Source organism: Tachypleus tridentatus, chromosome 5, assembly GCF_004210375.1.
Source record: "Tachypleus tridentatus isolate NWPU-2018 chromosome 5, ASM421037v1, whole genome shotgun sequence".
Taxonomy (NCBI): domain Eukaryota; kingdom Metazoa; phylum Arthropoda; class Merostomata; order Xiphosura; family Limulidae; genus Tachypleus; species Tachypleus tridentatus.
The window spans coordinates 39155193-39177211 of NC_134829.1; the positions used below are offsets into that span (position 1 = coordinate 39155193).

At 33.7% G+C, this 22019-nt stretch overlaps 1 protein-coding gene across 1 annotated transcript in view; it reads left to right on the top strand.

Moving 5' to 3' along the window:
* Positions 1-1035: 1035 nt before the first annotated feature.
* LOC143250333 (sodium-coupled neutral amino acid transporter 7-like) overlaps positions 1036-22019 on the top strand; it is a 57244-nt gene continuing 36260 nt past the window's right edge. The window contains exons 1-4 of the mRNA XM_076500784.1: positions 1036-1429; positions 5007-5128; positions 15233-15431; positions 17980-18115. Of these exons, the coding sequence (XP_076356899.1) occupies positions 1231-1429; positions 5007-5128; positions 15233-15431; positions 17980-18115 (656 nt within the window). The 5' untranslated portion in view covers positions 1036-1230. The remainder of the gene's footprint in view (positions 1430-5006; positions 5129-15232; positions 15432-17979; positions 18116-22019) is intronic.

Below are 22019 nucleotides of genomic sequence, written 5' to 3' on the forward strand. Positions count from 1 at the left end.
TGGAAATGTAGAGAGTCTGCTTAACGACTTAAATGTTTGTTCAACTGAATATGTAAGTTCTGGAAAATGCTCTAAAAACAAAATTTTCCATCTTTGTCATCCTAGTTCTGTTATGATATATTTATTAAAGTTTCTGAAAATTATACATACTATATTAAATATTCTTATAGAAATTAAATTAGCTGCAGATGTTATATATATATATATATTAAATTCCCCACCATGCGTTAAAGTTTCAATCCCTTTGTTAAGAGTCCCAATGTAAATATGTTATTTGTTTTATCTTCTGCCCCTCGCTAGTACAGCGGTATGTCTCCGGATTTACAACGCTAAAATCAGGGGTTCGATTCCCCCTCGGTGGGCTGAGCAGATAGCCCGATGTGGCTTTGCTATAAGAAAAACAAAATTTTATCTTCTACAGACATTAGGTATTAGGCATTAGGGATTTGAGATATATAATATAAGGGAGAAAATTGTTTCGTTTTTGACATTTAGGCAGAGCCATACAAAGAGTATCAGCGCTAACTTGTACTTATTTTCAACCAATCGAATATAAGAAATGCAACTAATCAACAGCTTCCACCGCCATCTCTTTGGTTAATTCGACCAAATAATAGATTCACTGGCTTTGGGAAAACTCTTTCATTATGGTATACACGTTAAATTTGTGGTGGACAGATCGCAGGTAACCTATTCTGTAGTTTTGCATTAAAAAATTACACGCCAAGAATTTGTTATACATTATGTTTTATATTGGCAAAGGGAACGCCGACGAAACGTTCTTGCTTTTAATTGTTATTCATATTTTTAATTATTCTAGTTTTTCATCCAATATTTTGAAATCCTTCAAACAACATATTTTAAAAAAATTAATAATGATTATGAAAAGTTAAAAGGTATATTTATACAACTTTTATAAAAAGAAAAAAATATAAACTTTCTGATTTAAATAAAAATTGTAATTATTTTAATTTTATTGCAGTATGTTTATTTTTGAAGGTAGCGCGCTTCTATCTCTAATTGAGTTCAGTTGAACTGGGAGGGATTTGGTGTTTGACAGATAAAGTTTAGTTAAGGAAATTTTGTTTCTTTGTTATCTAGCATTAATAAACATTAGTCAAGTCAATAATGAAGTGGAAGGTGTAAGAATAATAAGTTGTTAAGTATATTTTACACTTATTTTTAGTTCTATTCGAAAATTTGTTTTTAGCTTCAAGTTGAAAGCTCAACATGTCTGTTCAATTTCAAACAAATGAAGCATCACGTGAAAGCTTAAATAGACCAAAATATGATGAAACAGTTGATGTACGCCCACTCCCCGTTGTTTTTTGTGATAGCACTAGCAGTGTTGAACTGACAGATGAATTTTCTTCTTCTACAGAAAGAGATATAGTAATGAGCAATTTCAAGCAACAGCATAAAACTAAAGGTTTGTGGAGATATTCTTACTAATAACTACAAATGTTTTGAATGATTAATTTAAAGCAGCGGTTTTTAGTTTTTATTGTTCTTGATTATTAGTGTCATTTTTGTTACTGCTTTTACCATTAACTCTTTAAACTTAATAATATTTAAAGAAAGATTTATCAAAATTAAATGACAAAGTATTGAACTTTCAGTTTCATTTTTTTTGTAGTAACAGCATATCATTCTAGCAGTTACACTATAAAATCTCACTTTTAATATCTTTTGTTTTACTTGTGTATACTTTAAAGTTAAAGGATCATTTGCACATGAGTTTTACCACTGAATGACTTGCTGAGTGTTTATGATAATTAATGACACATCCTCTCTAAGTAATGTTGACATACGTACTTAGCATAAAAGTTGTTTTTGTCAAAACAGTTAAACTTTTAGCAGTTATTATAGAAAAAAAAAAGGTCAGGCATAACAAAGAATTTTAGTATACTGTAGTAAATATCACAGTTAAATGTCTGGATATGTGACACTGCCACTGAATGCAGTTGGAGTTTTTCCTTTTACTAAAGTAAAACATTCAAATAATATCAAAAATGTTAAGAGCATAAGGAATTTGTGTTTTGGTATAAAAATATGATTTTACACAGCTGGATAGGTAGAATAGTTTAAATACATTTGTATAGTAACAATTGCAAGACGTAGTAATTTAAAGGATTTAGGACACTGGAATCAGAATGTTAATCTGTTTTGGAATTAGGCAGAATCTGAATGGACAAGATTATTTGTTATCTTGCTTTTTTTAATCTTTAACAAAATGTGGTTCTTTTCAAAAACTAACAATTTTTAGGAGGCTTACTTCTGCCTCTTTAGTCTTTTAGCTTGAAAATCTAAATACAAATAATTGATTTTATTAAATCAGTCATTTGGTGGTAAAATAAAACTGGAAAATATTTATGTTGTATAACAGTAGAGTTTTGGGAGTTGTTTTACTTATAATGTAATTAAATTTTTTAATTCATAAATTGTATATTTGCCTTTTTGATTTTAATTTAGTAAATATGTAGATTTGTGAGATTAATTAGACGAATCACTTGTGCTGTCTAATTATGGAAATACAAAGTTTTTTTTTCTTCAACTTCATAACTTGTGTTATCCCTTTTTTAAACATAACTATAAAACACGAAACAGTAGCATAATTTTCACACTTGGAAATGAGCTTTACCATCCAGCATGGATATGGATTAGGTGGTAGAAGTGAATAACAATTGAGGTACAAGTTCGTATTGTATAGTTATATTTGAGGTACTATAACATGGAGGTAAAGAGTGATAGTATTTTATTTTCAAAGTTCAGAAAGTTAATTTTTTTAATTGGGCAAAAAGAGAAACTAATCCTGATTAGTTGAGAATTTAAGTAAATTGAAGATTTTCATTAGGTGATTCAGATAGGAGGTTACTAAATATACATTTTATTTGAGGAAAAGAAGTGGTTGAAAAGATTTGACTGAAATTGTCAAAATTTAAAAGGAAAATAGAAAGGATTGATGTATCGTAGATTTTCAGACTAAAGGACATAGATATTAAATATGGAAAGTAGGTATTTTGTATTTTCAACAAGGTGGATTAACTTTGAAGTAAATTAGTTCTAAGTGTGTTAGATGCAATAGCACTGTGATAGTTCAAGAGGAGCCTGGTAAGTTAGGGCTGGGTATTTGAGTATTTGATGAAATGAATGGAACAACCATGATAAGCTTAAGGGATTCCTTATTGGCCTTCAAGTACTTTGCTTCTAATTTTGTGGATTTGTTATACAGTCATATACTGTGACTGTCAAGTGTAATATTTTTGTGTTGACAAGTCAGTTTTTTTTCTATTGTATTGAAGTTCATTCAATATCATGTACTTGTTGCATAAAATGTATATTATGAACACATCAATTGACCACTATAAATGAGTTGCCAATCAGTATGTTCATAAATGTGAAATGGTGTCCATATTAAGTTGAATTATTCAGATTTGAGCTAGGCTATAAACACGATAAATTGATATTATGTACTATCTAAAATTGATTAATATTACAAGAATTACTGACTAATCAAAATTAGTGATTTCTATGTTTCTAAGTAACTGAAATATTTCCATTACAATTGCTTTTTTTTATTACTTTGAATTAAAGTTAATTTAGTTTAATCATTTTGTGTCATGACTTTTAAAAATAGTCATGTGTAAACATGTATTGAGAAACTGCTAATAACTAATTGTATTTTCATCTTGATAAAGGTTTCGCACAACATAATAAAAATGTAACTTATATTGTTGCCCTAGAAAATGTCATCAGATTAAATGAAGGCTAGATTGAACATTTCTTTAAAAAGAAGAAAACAAATTGAAAATAGGAAGAATAGTCTCAATAAGTGAATAATCAGTTTGTTGAGTATAATTGATTAATGAATGTAACAATTAATCAAATAGTAAATTTCCCTAATTGCATATCTCTACTTCAGATTCATTAACTACTTTTGTTTTACAAACCATTCTTATTAGAACAAGTATTGAGTGGAAATTTTTTGGGCTCATTTAGCTTTTGTTTGGAAAGAAGGAATGAGTGTTCCCTGAACTTGCTATAAGTATTTTGCCTTAATAAATATTTGTTTTATTAATTTTTAACAAATGTCAAAAAATTGTCTAATTGTCACTGTATGCAAAGTATACTTTTCTGTCAACTGATGTACCTGTATGATGTTTTGACCCCAATACAAGACCAAATATAATAAGTGTTTTGGCATAGTGAAAGTCATCTTCAGCTAAGACAGCTTTATTTTTTCTAAGGGGCTGGTTGTCCTTTGGAATGGGTTGCCTTCAGATGTGGTAGATGCAGTTACTTTAAGAGTTTAAGAGAAGGCTTGTTGAATATGTGAATGATAAGGGCTGGTTTTGAGTATTTTATTTTCAGAACTTATTTAAAGGAACAACCCAGGAGGACCAACAAGTCTCGTGTTTTCCATGATTTAATTCTTTGTGTGTACAAGGTGGGTGAATTATAAACTGTGTGTTATGGAAAGATAAAATTTGTATTAACAAAGTGTTTGTATCTGTGAATTTTGTACTCATCTATGTAAAGCAAGGACACAATACAGAAAAAGAATGACAAATTTGTATCAATTTGAAGATTAAAAAAAAGAAAAAGTTGTTTACCTTAACATGATTCAAGCTGTCTAAACATTATAGCTATCAAAGTCTAACCCTTAAATGGCAGCCATCATCAACTGATGATGCAACTTACAACATTACAGCTGTTTAAGGGTTAATAGTACTTAATCTTGAACGTGGTTAGAACAACAGTATTTAGTGTTTAAATCAAATATCTGAACAAGTAAAAAAAAATCCTACCAGTAAAACAGGTAAATATCACAGATAATAGTAAGTGAAACTAAGGGGATTGTTTGAATATCAACAGTCAGTACATTTATTTCTCTAGTGAATATATTAACATTAAATCCTTCAGTATCATTCTCTGTTTTCAGTACAGAATTACTGTTTTGTACAATTGATGCTAAATGTTACAATTTTTTTTTTTTCTTTAATTAGGGTCCAGTTGGTATGCTGCTGTTTTCCTGGTTGTCAATGCTGCTCTTGGAGCTGGACTTCTTGATTTTCCACAGGCATTTGATAAGGCTGGAGGAATACTTGTATCTATTATAGTTCAAGCAGTGAGTTTGTTGAAAATGTGAAACTAGTTTTCAGATATTTAATTCATAAATGCTAAAGTAATCATAGAAAAATAGAAGGATTTACTGTAACCAACTTTACTGTTTAACTATGAGCATACACAGGTGAATTCCTTGTAAGGAAGTTATTTTATACTTGTGCAATTGTGTTGCAGTTTGTTGTTAAGTTAACAGTTTCCAAGTAAACATTTATTGAGTGCTTTAGTAAATCACAGTGTGATTTATTTAAAAACAAAATGAATCAAGCATTTCTGTGGTAATTTATGGCAAATAATTGATTTGGGGCAACTTGAGGGTGCTGAACTAGAACCTTTTGTTTACCTGTCTGGTAAATGGCTTCATCACACTCAAAATTGAAAAATAAAATGAGGGCCATTTACCCCTGAGGTTTGGTTATATATCTTTTATTATATAGTTAAATATTCTTTTAGTATGCAGTTTGTGAATAGTTAGCTCAAAAAATGGTCATTACAAATCTAAATTTTTGTCTCTTTCTTCCAAACAAACTGAAAAAATAACCAAAAGGGATCCTCAAAGACTGCATGTATTTATGCATATGGGCTGTTATTTCAATGTTTCATAATTGTATTGAAACACAAAGTCAAGACTCAGTTGTAGAGGATAACTTTTGGTTATATAACATAGAAAACCTTATATATAAGGAGAAAAACTAGTTGTTAATGTTTGTACAACAACCTACACATTTGCAAGCTCCATAGCATCCCATCTTTATCTCTTAACACTTGTATCCTTGTTGATTATTTTGTCTTGGACTGACACATGGTCAGTTCTTCACATACTTGTGGTACTGGAGATAGAGGGAACAGAATGAACTATAACTGACCATTTTCAAGTACCCAGTTGTAATCACTCACAATGGGAGGTGTGTTGAAATAGAATGTGTACTTATAACAAGATAAAAACCTTGTAGTGTACTCTCATGATATAAAACTTAAGAGAATCACAATTTGGAGGTAGTTCGTCTAACTGCGAAAATTTTCTAAACTGGACCACTCTTTTTGGTCAATGCTGTCAGCTTCAACAGCAGGTTAAAAATGTTACATACTAGATTTTCAACATACTTCATCATTTCTGATGTCATAAGGTCAATGCCAAGACTGTCTATGAGTGTACTGTGCTCTGAAAAGTATCTCTTAACTGATTTCTTGGTATGGCCTGACAAAACGATGTTGAGTGCTGCTGTGTGTGTGTGAAATAGCAGAAGATTGGATAAAATGCATGGCAGTTATTAAACACACAAGTTTATGAATTGGAATACATTGAAATAAAAATCACCCCAGTATGCTTGATTTTCACCACTTCTCTGAAAAGTGAACCAAATTAGATGTACATAATTTTCCTCTTTTTTATTTTTATGATATCTTTTCATACTTTTGGCTTTATGAATGCTTAGGATTTTCACTGACAACACCCTAACCCACTTACCTGATTTGCATGATACCCCTACATTGCTGCAGTGAAGTTGAAAACAAAGTAAAGTTGTTGTTGTTTTGTTTAATGTGTTTAAAGCATTAAAATTTCAGCCAATGATCCTTCTAGGTCAAAGGTAATTTGCTGACATTTGTGCACGTGTGTGTGTATGTGCTTATCTGGGAATTTTTACCTGGCTACATCACATCTTGACCTTTGCTTTTTTAGTTTACCCTGAAGCACATTGCAGTATGACCGATACTCTGTTTTTTATTTAAAAAATTAGCAAAAGTTATTGATTAAAAGTCTAGAAATGTATTGGGTAGAATGTGCAGTATCTATCTACATAGCTCTAATAAAAGTAATATGTAATACATGACAGTATTTATTAGCCATTGTTTTATATTCATGTTGTCCTGCATCTTTGAAACATTTTTACTTTAAGATAGCAGAATATGAATGTAAAATATTTTTTAGAGTTTACTTGGAAAACAAGAGAATTTATTTGGATATTGCAGTACTGTCATTTATGAGATAAATTCCACACATTACAAGTTTTTATTATATCCAGTTGTAAGCTACGAAACCATGAAGTAAATAGAACTGTAGCTTATCACACCAGTAATTTTATAGTTTGTTTTCTAATATTTTTGCCATTGAAACATACAATAGTAGAGGGGATGCTCTTAAAGATCCATACAGATATTTTCTAAAAGTGATTTTAAATTATTTATAGTAATTAATTTTGGGTAATGTAACAAAGTTGTTAACTTGTAGTAGTTTAAAGCATCTAGTTCAAACTACTGAAACTAAATGCAGGTTTCTGAAATAGGACTACCTCTTCTCCCCCACAGCTATCTCAACCTTTATTTTCCTTCTAGGGATTGGTAAATCTTATAAAATGTGCACCAATATTTCATCCCTTTTTTTTTTTTTTTTGTACCATTACATCATGTGCTGATTACCTGACCACTCTCCACCAATCCCTTTTGGCACATACTATATTAGCACAGGTAGCTCTCTTTACCATTGCAGCACAATCCTCACTTTCTCAATTAGTACTACACTTTTCAGTTGTTCTTTAAGCAAATTTTGAAATGTTTTTGTACTAGTTTTCATCTTCAGTTGAAATTACTTGTTCATTTAGTAGTTTCTTTAATATTATAATTGAAAGGCATGGCATGTTGCCAATTTTGGCTAAGGAGATTCAGGTTTTACTTCTGTGGGAGTTGAACACTTTTGTTGCTTTTTTCCATTTATTCTCTCTTCCTCCAGGACATTCTTCTGGGAACACTTTTCTTTAGAGGGAGAACAATTTTGAGTTGTTTTTGTTTTTCCTACAGTACCATAGTACTGACAGTCTGGAGGTTCTGCTAACCACTCATTTCTTGCATGTTATTGGTCAGGTTTTTCAAATTTTACTTGCTTTCCATTTAGCCCTTGAGTCTTCTTCCTTGCTGGGTGGAAAGCCTTGTTCTGAGTGTTATTATTTTCCTCCCTCTCCCAACATTTTTGTTCATACTCAATGTTTTTTTCTGCTCAAGTATAATCTGGAGTTGGTGTACCCTTATTCCTTTTGGCTTCTGGACCAATTCTCTTTTGCCTACCAATATGAACCCATATTTTGGTTCTCAGTGTTTATATCCTCTCCTTCCCTTGTGGAATTCTAATTCTGATGCCTTGGTTCATTTTTAAGTCCCAATTTACTGTGATTCATATTCAATTGACCAATCTTTCATGTGTTCTTTCTTCTTTACAGTTGTTGTCTCAGGTCTTCCAGTTTTTTGATCAGTTGTGGGGTGATCTCTGGATTGTCCTGTTTCTTACTATGGCATGGCTGATGGCTTCAACATTGCCCCTTGCCATTGAGAATTTTGTGTTGTTGGAATTTAATCAGGTATAATGTGTTACTTGTATGGATGAGTCTCCCCTTTCATCATTATAGGAACTTTGTCAGGTCCCATCTCTGGACAAAAATGGCATTTGGGGGTCTTCCTTAGTCTTTGGAATTCAGGGTCAGTGTGACAAAATTGCATTCTTCCTTGTTCTTGTCTTGCCCTACTGATTCTGCTCCGTCTTTACCTGTTTGAGTGCCTCACGTTCCTTCTTCTTTGCCCTTCTCTCTTCCATACTCCCAATGTTCCTGTTCATTTTCCCATATTTTTTTCCTTCTCTTCAAGATCATGTCTTGTCCAGTCATCTAGCAGAGTCAGTTCTCCATCTTCTTCACTGTGGTGTAGAATATCTTGTTTGTTCATCCAGGTTTTCCTCCTATTTTTCTGTTGTTCCCAGAAAGATGGGAGATTTGAAACTATCATTGATCTGCCCCAGCTAAATACCTTTCTGGACACACCCCAATTCACCATGGATTCATCCTACCCCTCTCTTTGTGTATTTTCTTCCAGAATCTTTGAATGGTCAAATTCAACATAACTGATACTTACTTTCCTATCACCATTCCTTGTTATGTTTGGTTTGTCCACAGCAAAGATGTTTACAAGTTTCTTGCACGACTGTTCATTTTGACTCATTTCCTATTGTGTTCTGTTGGGTCTTTGGACTCATAATTACATGGAGACTATCTCTTGCTTACATCTTCCCAAGTCCAATCTGTCATTCACACCTGCTTCCTTCTGTGGAAGTCTGCTTGAGTGGGGTTTCTCATCTAGGTGAAGAAGTCCTTTCTCACTCCCACTCAGTACTTCATACATTTGGAGGTCCTCTTCAATTCACATCCTGGTCTGGCATAAGCTTCTCCACTTTGGCTCCTGTATATGAAATAAGCAGTCACTTGGGCTCTGTCTTTACTTTCTCTTCCTGCTCGAGAGGTTCTCTTTTGTGGATGTGGGCCTCTCTTGATGTTCTCATTCCCTTGGGTCAATCACATGTACATTCCCTTCATTTGATGCTTCTTGGCCAGCAGAACTTCTCCAATCTCTCGGATTATCCAATTTCCTTTCCTTCAGGGATCAAGACCAAATTTAATCAGTTGTTCAACAGGGCTTTTATCATGGTAGAGGTTCCACTTCTTCCACCTCATCCCAACATGCATATAATCACAGATGCTTCTTTAGTGTGTTGGGGGGCTTCTCTCAACTTTCAGGAGATTTTGGGTCAGTGGTCCATTGAAGAATCTACTTACTATATCAACAATTGGGAACTGTGGGGGTTCATTGGACTCTCACTCATTTCCTCCCACCCTTAAAAAAGCAGGTAGTTATAGTTAATTTAGTTGTATCTCCAAACAAGGGTGTCCCAAGTCCAAGACCCTTTTTTTTTTTTTTTTTTTTACACTTGCCCACCTATAATGTTGGGCTCACAGCTATAATGTCAAACTCTTGACCTGTCATGTTCATGATGCTATAAATCTGGTTCCAGACTGTCTGCCTTGCCACAAGAATCTTTTTCCAATGGAGCAGTCCTTTCTTATGGGGGTTCTTCAGTGGGTGTGTTCTTCTATGGTTATGCCTCATTTGTTCTAGGAGTAGATGCATTCAGTAAGGGTTGGAGTGGCTTCATCTGTATGCTTACCCTCTAATAAGACTCCTCTCCAAAATTCTTCTTTAACACTTGCTGTGTGTTGCTAGCTGTTCTGTATTGGTCTGCTCAGTTAGTTTCTTCTAGTTTTTTGGTTTTTTCTGGAGCAGCAACAACTCTTACCTCTGTCCAGCAACCTCAATTGGACATGTTTTTTAAAAGTGGCTTTTGTCTAGTCAATTGCCTCTTCTTGGGGAATCATTACCATGTAGCTTCTTTGCTTGCTCATTCCATATGTCTTTTCTCATTGTCTGTGTATCAGCATCATTAGTCTACCTTTCTTCCAGGGATTCCTTTTTTCTTTACCTACAGTTTCTTACTTGTCAAGGTTTTTACCTGACAGTTTGATCAAGATTTGTGTGTCCACTTTTTCTAGATGTCATGCTGCTATGTCCCACACTTTGCTTCTCCAGTTTCTATAAATCTTTCTCCTTCCATTATTTCTATTTTTTTTGTATTGTTCATTTACCCTGTCCTTTCAGGTTTTCAGATTGGTATCTTAGTGTAATTTTTTGTCTTTGCCCATTCTCCTTTCAAACCTGTTTCTTATTCTTTGTACCATCCTTTCCTTAAGACCTATTTTCTTCTCCTTCTTACTAGTGGTCATCATCATTCTGATATTTATGCTATCAACGTTTAACACATCCTTTACCATGTTTCTTGTTTTCCTTTATCGTGATTATTGCTTTCTACCCAAGACATCTGCTATTCATAAGGATTGTTTTACATTCTCTCCTTTTTTCTTCCCTGCTATTTCCCATTTAGATTCCTGTTTTGATCCCAATCATCTTTTTGTTCTTTCCTTTCCCTTTGTTATTATGTGTCTGGAACTGAATCTTTTTGGGGGTTCCCATTCTTGCCTTTTTAACACACTTGAGTCCATCTGTTTCCTGTGATAATTTTCCTGTTACCCAAAATGGTTGGGTTCAGAAACTCATCCAACTAGCTTATCCTAACTTGTTGAGGGAAGATCATCAGCTGTTTAATGTGTCATTACACTGGATATGCCATGCTACTTTGTCTTTAGCTGCTTGGATCTACAGCCCTTTGGAAGAGGTTGCACAAGCAAGAATGTGGACAACTCACAATGTGTTCATTGCATGCTATTTGCACAATATCTCTATATCCATTTCAATTAGGTATAGTCTTCCACCTGTGGTGATTCTCTGCACATTTGTCTGCCTTTAATTGGAATGAGTAGACTTTTTTTGGTATTATTTCAGAAAGAATTTGCCTTTGAATTTCTGGATCCCACTTTGTGACGAGTGTTGCCTCGCCAGGTATGATGAATCTACTTTCTAACATTCACTGTAGACATGTGGTGTTTCTGCAAGAACACTAGATGCTTTTCTTGAGGTGTATCTGTATTTATCAGTACACATATCTTCTGAAGACTGTCACTCATGGACTTCATGAGTAAATCAGATAGGGATTTTTGTTCATTCTCACTAACCTTATGAATCTTACTGTCCAATTCTCTATGCTTTTCAAAATTGGGAAATTCAAACTCTCATTACAGTGCCTCCAGACCCTGCCCAGGTGCATCCCTCCATCTCTTTCCTTTTGTGGAGCATGGGAGTCCTTGCCACTTCATGTTCTCATTTGCTAGAGTGGTGGACTGTGGAGGCTTCCTCACTAGTGGTATTTATACCATAACAAAATTTCAACCATATGTACTCACTTGATGAGAAGAGATCTGTCATCATTATGTTGCCTATTATACATATTATAGTGCTATGTCTGTTATGCAAGGTGCCTCTACTGAACGTTTTCTGCACACACGATGAACCACACTTGACATATTTCATTGTATACCAAGGTGCTTCCCCTGGATGTTTTTACACAGACAGACTTCACTTGTTGAATTTACAAACTTATGCAAGTTGCTTCAATGTTCTTTTTGCCCTTGGATCACACTTTGCATATGTTGTATCCCAGTGTGCTTTCCCTGGATATTTTCTGTATTTATGTATGGTCCTCAAGCTCTAGCAATGCCTTTCCTTCTTCATTGGGTGAAGAGCATACCTGTTCCAGAAGTAATGCTATACTCCACAGGTAATCCTCATATTTTAATTATGGCATACCTGCTTCTTTTCATAGTGGTTGCTCACATCTTGATTATTTGTTTTTGCACTTTCATCAGTCCCTCCATCCTTCTGGTGTGGGATTCTAGCTTTGAGGGAGAAAAGTAAGTACCATTTTGAAAGTTAATGTTTTCTAATACTGAAAATGTATTTCCCACTTCCCACCCCTAATCCCAACTAATTTGTTGGTGTTTTTGGATTGGTGTATACCAATTCCAAAAGTGTGGATTGTGCTGCAGTGGTAAAGAGCTATGTGTGCTAGTATAGAGGGGGCAATGTGATTGGTGAAGGGTAATCACATGATCAGCACATGTTGCTGCAAAAACTATAAAGTGTGCTGTTCATAAGATCTGTGACAACGAGAAACCCACTTGAAGTAAAAAATGTATTCTCAAGACTGCTGGTATGGGTATTAGCATTTTCATTAAAATAAAGTACAGAGCAATGTTTTGACTTTCTTAGATAATCTTCAGGTTAACAAAGAGACTGTAAATGGCTACGGGATTGTGTAATGAACCATCAATCAACCTCATAATTAACAGGTTCAACTGACAGTTAAGCAACAAAGAGATAACTCTGCTCAACAAAGGACTTAACTTTGCAGTAACACCTAGAAATATCCTTTCTATTGAAATGAAAGCCTGTTTGGAAGACTTAGTTAAAAGATTAGTGATCCATTATATGCAAACTGAAAACATCACAAAACAATGGAGAACAACCACCAGAAAGAAAACAGCTTCAATATTTCAATTGACAACCAACAACCTATCTTTCCAGGTAGAACTGAAAACATCTATTTCCCCAAAACACCTCAAAAAACAGTATCTTGAATAACTTTTCAAAGAAGTTTCACACAAAACCATCAACATAATTTCACAGAAAACTAAAAAAACAACTTTGCACAAAAAGATATTAATTCTATAAACAAGCTAAAACAAGACAACATCAAAATCCTGAAAGCATATAAAGGTAATGCTATAGTTATAATGATCACAAATGAATATATTCAAAAAAATGAATATATTCATTTTTAAACAAATTTAAACTAATACACTCAAATCCAACAAAATCACATGAAATCCAATTAACTAAAATATTACTACAAATGAAAAAAAAAACACAATCTCAGAAAACCTTTTTTCTTATCTACTTAGGACCGACTCATGTACATCAGAACTATATGGCACCTCCAAACCTCAAAAAACCTGATTGTCCACTACAGCCCATAATGTTAACCTATGAATCATTTAACCTTGTTAAATACATAGCAGGGGAACTATCTAAATAAATAGCCAAAGTATGGGCAATCCCGTGTCACCAGTTCTAGCCAACATTTTCATGACACATTGAATTACAATAGATCAGTTCAGTCTCACACCAACCACTATACTGATACAGATATGTTGATGATAAATTGCTGGATTCACATCTACAGAACACACACTTAGTTTGTTTTTTTCTTATCACATTAACTCTATATGCCTCAGTCAGCATTAAGCTCCTCTGTGAACAGGAAAAACCTAACCATATAGCATTTCTCAACTTCAAGGTCATAAGAACCGATACACAGTTCAAAACAGAAATCCACAGAAAAGTCACCCATACTGGACTATATATTCTCTGAGACTTAGCACATGAAACAAAACAAAAACTCAGCATATTAAGAAACCAAATAAACACAGCCACGAAACAATGTTCACCTGATAAAATTAACGATGAAATCAACAAAATAAAACAACACTTCATCAACATCAACAAATTTCCTCAAATAAACCATTGAAAAAATTATATGCACACACCTAGACCGACAACAGTAATAAATCCCAAAATACAACAAACTACAAAACCTTACACTGCTACACACACCATATATTCTTGACATCAGTGAGAAATAAGCAACATTTGGAAAAAAGCTTACAACAAAACACAACATTTCAGTAAACACCAAATTTATTCAAAAACCAAGTACAAAACTAAAGTCCATACTGGGTAAAAACTACACTGAGAAACACAACACCAACATAATTTATAAAATACAATTCAACAACTGCCATGACTTCTATATTGGAGAAACAAACAGAAAAATGGAAACTAGGTTTAAAGAACAGAAAAAAATTTTTTTTGAACACTGCAAATCAAATAAACACAATATCACCATAGAAAACACCCAGGTACTATGTAGGTAAACAAATATAAACAAATCCAAATTCAAAGAAGCCATACTTTTACAGCAACTAATACCAAAATTAAACTAATATAAATGAACACCGTTATACCTATACTAGTTAATAACCTAACATCCACCAGCAACACTCCCTACAACCCTGTACTCATTTACACTCTCAACCCTAAGACGTGCCCGTCAACAGTCGGTTGTGAACTCTCTTTCTTAACCTGAAGTTGATCTAAGAAGGTCGAAACATTGTTTTGCACTTTATTTTAATTAAAGTGCTAGTATCCATGCCAGCTCATCTGAGAATACATGTTCATAAGATTTACTAATACCTAGAGAGCAGATGAAGGTTGAGATAGTTATGGGTGACAGGAGACTAGTACTTATTGCAAATACATTTTCCATGTTAGAAAATGTTAACATTAATCTACTCTAATTGAATTTGGGTAAATAATGCAGTTTGTGTGAATGGTACTTTTGATTGTTGGCTTCTAGCAATGTTTGTTTGTTTTCTGTTACAGTATGTCCTATGGCTTTTGTTTATCAATATACAACTATTAAATTAAAAGCTAATTCAGCTATATTTTGTCTGCGAGAAACTCCAATTTTCAAGCTCAAATATTGTACTTATTAAAGTTTTTCCAAGTGTGGCCAAATCTCTGTTGAATATTTGTTGCCCATACCAATCTTTGTATCAAAATGTACCAGATTACTTATTTAACAATATTTAAATTATATTGTGTCATTTTGGTAGTTTATTACAAAAAAAAACACCCAAAAACTATCAAGTAAGAAACATTTGTAGAGAACTTTATTTTAGTTATAACAGCCGGTTATGTTCCCTTGTGTTGTTGATTATAGGTTCTGATAGCTTTTGTGGTTGGTGCTTTGGTCATCTTGGCTTACTGCTCTGATAGAAATAACAGCTCAACTTATCAAGATGTTGTATTATCTGTATGTGGAAAGAAAGTTCAACAGTTATGTTCTGTCACAGTCATCCTCTATTGTTATGGAACTTGTATCACGTTCATTATCATCATTGGAGACCAGTTTGAAAGAGGTACTTTCAAATTAACTACATGCACAGGGTTCAACCCATTGGAGAGAGCCTGTTCTGAAGAATTAATGTTCACTATAATTTAGTACATGTATCACACAGAAACTGACAAGAAGTAAACATCACAAGCTTGTTATACAGAAAATCAGATTTCTTTTTTGTGACGTAAAGATTTACTAGAGATTTATCTGTGAATTTATGAAGCCATTTTTGCTCAAACTAGTTTTGATGTTTTGTAGTTTTCATTTGTAAAATAAAAAGACTTTTTTTCATATTTTTATATTTCATTTGCATATTCTCTAGAACTCGTGGATATTGAAAGTATTTTCAGTTAAATTGTTTTATTCTTTTTTTTTTTCCTTTATTTCTCCACCTTAATACTAACTGTAGCAAAATCAGCAGTGTAGGGTAAAATGATAACTTGAAAAATATAAAATGGTCCAAATTCCTTCTTTTTTTTCTAGAATAACTGCCTATGGTTGCAGATAATGGCCAGATCTAGTACTTTTCAAACCAGGGTTCATTTAGTTTTATAGCTTTACAGCTGCATTTAAGACTCTTAGAAAACAGCATTAACAATCATACCTTGTAATTTGGCTGTACTGTCATGAGTAATTTTGACTTTATTTTTATAAAATTTTCTATATTTTAATTAGTTTTATAACAACAAAGGGAAAACATAATAAAACAAACTTAGTACCTATGTCTGTATCTTGGAAAGACAAGGCATAATAATCTTTTTTTCTTTCTTTGTTTAAACGGTGTTGGTTTACCACAAAAATGTTAAAATTTTGAATATGCAATGTAAGATACAAAATGTTATCTGGTACAAGAAAATTAATATTCTAAAAGTGCTGTATTTTAATGGATTTTTTAACTAAGCAGTTGAGTGAGTTTAAAAATTTCTACTTGCTTGTGGAGAACTTCAAAATATCAAACAATAAATCTGAGGTCATGTATTTCAAAAATCTGTCAGCTAATTGAGATAGCCTTGTAGAAAATTCAGTGAGGTAGAATCTTTTATCTTTTTGTTATAAATAATCCAAATGTCATAAAGAATTAGTGATACTTTTTAAAAGACTGAATGTGACAGGAGAGGCACAGTGTGTAGTTGTGTTTTCTTAATATCTCAGTAAAGCAAACATTTGGGTTTATGGAACTTTATACTATATCTCAGAGTAGAGATAAAATCTAAAATGAATATCTTGGAATACAATGTTAAGTGACAGAGAAAAATTAAAATTGAGAATATGGATAAATATTTCATTTTGAAATTAAGAAGTTAAGACTTGTATAATATTGAAATTTGAAGTATTAACTAAGAGTTTATAGTTCGACTGGGAAAAACTTCCACATCCTCCTTATTCTCCAGACCTTGCTCCATCTGATTATAATCTTTTCCAAAGTTAGCAGAACTATCTTCATGAAAAAGAGCTTGGTACACGTAAAGATGTCAAAACTACCCTCTCTACATTCTTTTCCTCCAAACCCCAAGAATTTTATAGAAGTGGCATTTAGAAACTTGTGAATTGTTGACAAGAATTAATTAATAATAATATAACTTACAATACTTATTCAATAACATTAAAAGCATTTGAAATCCTTTACCTGAACCTAAAATCAGACATTACTTAAGGGATGACAGAATGTAATATTTTTGATATATGCTTTTCAGATGTACTTAATTATTTAATCTGTGCACTTTATAGTCACAAGAAAGTCCATAATATGCAGATCATTTAGAAAGCAATGGAAAAGTCACTTATATACCAATATATCATTTCTTTGTGTTAAAAAAATGTATGCATAGTAATAGAAAATAAAAAATACCCAATGTTACTGTGGTAAAATAAACATTTATGCACAACATGCTATCTTTCAAAGATGTAGTACCTAAATGTGTGATCATCTATGCACAGTAATGTTTACTTGTAGTCTCATTAAAAGTGGAATAACAACTGATGTAATTAAATTAAAACCTAATAAAATAATGATTTCTGCATTCAGCATCCATTACTATGGCCTTACTACTGTGATATTGATAGAAGTGATGAAAGTCTTGTTTGCTAAATTTGTCAGAAATAGTTGTCATTTGTATTTAAATTTTGTTCTACTGGTTTATACATCATGTAGATAAAACATTGTCAGAGTGGTTACTGACAGCTTTGAAGATTTCTCTTTTAATACAGAAAGGAGGTTTAATGTACAATACTGAATAATAATTTCATATAAAAGTGCATTTTAAATTAAATTGGTAAAGTATGGATTTAAGATACCTTCATTCCTCATATCTCTAATGAGTTTAGTGACTAATTCATTATAAGAAATTTAGTCTGTGACTGAACTTATGCCAGACTTTAAACACAGCATCCACACCCCTTCTAATATAAAACATTTATAGTCTTAACCAAAACTCAATACTGATGGTCTAACTTCAGTTTTCTTAACAGTAAGTGTTTGTATTTGTGGACAGTATCTTACATATTACTCTTCATTTAATAAATTGTAATGATTACCTCAGTAACCTTAAAGTCACATTTTTTGCTTTCAGTTTTTGCATCACTATATGGAAATGACTTCTGCCACTACTGGTATATGAATAGAAACTTTACTATGATAACCAGCTGTGTTTTACTTATCTTGCCATTATGTTTTCCTCGGAGAATAGACTTTCTCAAATATGCAAGGTAGGTAATTCATTCTCGGTCATTGTACAGTTTAGTACCTTTGAATGTTGGTCATTTACAAGACTTTTCTTTTTTGTATAAATTTGAGCAAGTGTAAAACTATCACCAAATAGATTAATTTTGTAATGAAATAAAATCTTAAAATATTGGGTTTCAAAGAGTCAGTTGCTTCATTAACTCACTTTAATAATTATGGTATCCACCTAATTTGAATATTTTAAATTAAGAAATACATAAACAAAATATTGTGTAGAATCTTCACCAAAAATCCCTTTTTGTGTCATTTATTATTATAAGGTAATGTCTAATATAAATTTCAGAAATACTTACTTACTTCTCTGTACAACTAAAGACCTCTCACTCAACTGTCGTGGAATTTCCTGCACATGCTGTGAGTCTCCAACAGACTTCTTCCCCTACACATATCTGTGTATTGGACTAGCTTGTGATGTAGTTGTCATAGTATTGTGTCCCTCCACAAATAGTCTACTGATGACATTTCCCACTATCCACAGTAATCCTCGTGAGTAGTAGCACATATTCATAGATTCATTTTTTCGTCAACACTACCTTTGTTCAGACAACTTTTTTCCTTGTTTTTTGAGTTTCTTGTCACATTGATTGATTGCCTTTTCTTTCTTCAGTGCTATATTACTTTTATCACTGTTGTATTTTCATTACTCTTTATGTAACTGTAACTTCATTTTCTGTAGCTATCTCATATCTACTTTATGCTATTTTCAACAACAATAATGTTCCATTCCTGGTGTGCTGAAAGTCGTGCAGTCTCTCATTTATGTCAAAAGTCCCTTCAGTATGTTGAGGTTTTAATCACCATTATGTCATTCATATATTTGATGGCACCTCCATATCTGTATCTTCTTCTGTGCACATTCCAACACATTGCAGATTGATCATAAACAATTAAACAAAGAGAAGGCAAAATACACCAAACTGACAACAACACAAAAGATTAACCACTTACTGGAAAACAACATCGATCATGAGAGAATGAAGTGTTAAAACCCACCTTGCCCAATTTCAGTGCCTTCATTGAAATGCAGTTTTCTGCAAAATTGCTTTGGCACTGTCTCTTTGTAGGAACTCACTTCTATATGATTGTGCCTAATGATAATGTTCACGCACATTCTGCAGAGGTCTCTGTATTGTGTACTTGTCCAATTTGTTCTTCCATTCAAGCATTGGAGAATCTGTATTTCTTCAGTCCCAATCTTCTGCAGATATCAGTATGAAGTTTCCTCTGTGAGTGATGCCTTTCCATCTATATTAAACCAGCTGAGCATCTGCTTTATTTGAAATGTAGGGTTGGGGTATTACCTGGAAGTGCAGTACAGAACATCCTATTAGGATATCTTTCAGGCAGTTTTTGGTGAATATATCTAGCTAGATATGACTTGGATTTCCCTTGAATCACAGATAAGACACCTTCCTCAACCTGTCTTTATAACATCTATCTCATGGAAGTTTTTAACCGAGACAAAATAGCCTAAAGCCCCATCCATGTCACACATAGTAATGTCCTACTGATCTTGGTGACAAGTCCCCTCGATGTGGATTCCTGTACGTGGTGAGGGGACCTACTAGAGAAGGTTCTGTACTTTCAGTTTACCTCCCCTGGGATCTAAACATCCACCTGTGTTTTTTGCCATGCGTGGTAACCCATGAAGGGGAGGAGAGGATCCTGGTGGTTGAATGGTCCAACTCCAACACACCACTTTGGTCTTGAATTCCTGTAGACAGGCAGTCTTGGGGTACCCCAAAGGCCAATTGGCAAGTCCATTTGGGCCAGAGTCAACTGAGTGCCAGCATAGGACATCCTCAACAAGTGTAGTGGACATTATGTCCGATACTTGTGTTCAGGTATAGTGCTCACAAAACCCTGGCATTGCTCCAGTGACCTTATATGGCTCTGTAGTGCATCCCCTTGTAGGGCTTCATGGTGGTTGGGACCAGTGGGCACTGAAATATTATTTTTTTTTATTATGGATACCCCTCAAATAAAAAAAAATAAACAAACATGACAGCATAGAGAAAATCCAATTACTGCCAAATGACCATGCATTGATGACTGTGTGGTCAAACTCACAACAGAATCTGTCCTGTGATTCTTAATTATACATTCTTTAACTGAAAAACCCATGGGGCAGATATCTCCATTTTTTATTCAGAAGGGTTTGGAATGGCTTGCTGGCTCACCTTGTCGGTAAAAAAAATTATGGTCTGGGGACATTTTAGTGGAAACAGGTTCATTACAACATTTCAAACTCCTCTTGAAGTTGAAGGCCATTGGGTTACTCCTATTGAGGTTACTCCTCATTCTACTTTGAATTCTTCTAGATGAGTTTTGTTGAGAGGGATTTAAAGACCATTCCAGAGTCAGAGATTCTTGCAGGTTTTACCAGCCAAGGTGTTACAGCCATGTGCCAAACTTTTTACTCATAGAGACGGGATTATGGAGCCAACAAATGTTCTAATATTAACATTTACAACATCACATTCTCCTACCATAATCAAGTCAGAATATTTGAATTGTAAGGTACAGCCTTATATTCCTAACCATGTTAGATGTTTTTGTTGTCAAGGATTTGGTCACTCAACATCTTGCCGTGTTTTCTTGATATGTGCTTGTTGTGCTGATAATGACTGTGATGCTTTTGAATGCCAGCTAGAACCTCATTGTGTTAACTGTAATGGTCCACATCCTTCCTGTTTTACTTCTTGCCCTAAATGGGTGGAAGAGAAAGAATTACAATGTCTCAAGATAGTTCATAATATTACTTACTCAGAGGCAAAGAAATTACTATTCCCAATTCCATCTTGGACTTGTGCTACTGTTATCCATTCCACTACTAGAGTAGGAGTCCAGACAGACATTTCTGTGCCTCCTACAGGATCCTTAACAGTGCATCTTAATCTAGTGCCTCCAAAATCAACAAAGTTAACAAATCAGTATCTACTTCTATCTCTGTCCCTACCACATCCAGAAGGAATCTTGGATTAAATGTACCTTCAGGACTTCTTCAACCACCAGTTCAAAAGTCATATGGGGCAAGATCTGGAAGGTGATTGGATGGCATACTTCTGCCCTCTCTTTCTATCTTAGTATTAAATGGCTATAAAGTTGCTGATGCTCAGAGCGTTGCCAATACTTTTGGTGAATGTTTCTCTCATGTATCTAGCTCTTCAAACTCATCCCCTTTCTTCTTAGCTATTAAAACATGAGTTGAACATCTGCCTCTTTCCTTTTCAACTGATCATCCCATGACTACAATTGCCTTCTTATACTGGTGGAACTAAAATTCTACTTCATCTATCTGGCAATGCATCATTTGGACCTGATGATATACATTATGAGATGCTGTGCCACATTTCTGCTGCCTCTCTTACTATTCTCTTGGCTGTCTTCACCCAGATATGGCAGGAGAATGTCTTTCCTGATGCTTGACACCAAGCTATTGCACTCCCTATTCTTAAACCTGGGAATAATCCAAAAAATACTTCAAATTGCCCTCCCATTGCTTTGAGGAGTTGTCTCAGTAAGACCTTAGAGAGGATGATTAATGCTCATCTTGTTTTGTTCCTTGAATCAAACAACCTTCTCTCACCCACTCAGTGTGGATTCCAAAGACAATGCTCCACAATGGACCACTTAATTTGCCTTGAAACATCAGTCAGAGAAGCCTTTTTGAAGCAACAACATGTTGTTTCTTTCTTTATTATTATTTAGAAAAAGCTTATGATACAACATGGAGATACGGCATCTTGCTAGACCTTCACTCATACGATTAGCGTGACAAGCTGCCACTTTTTATTAAGCAATTTATAATGAACTGTCAATTCTAGGTCTGTGTGGGCTCAACACTTTCCTTTTTATATGCAAAAA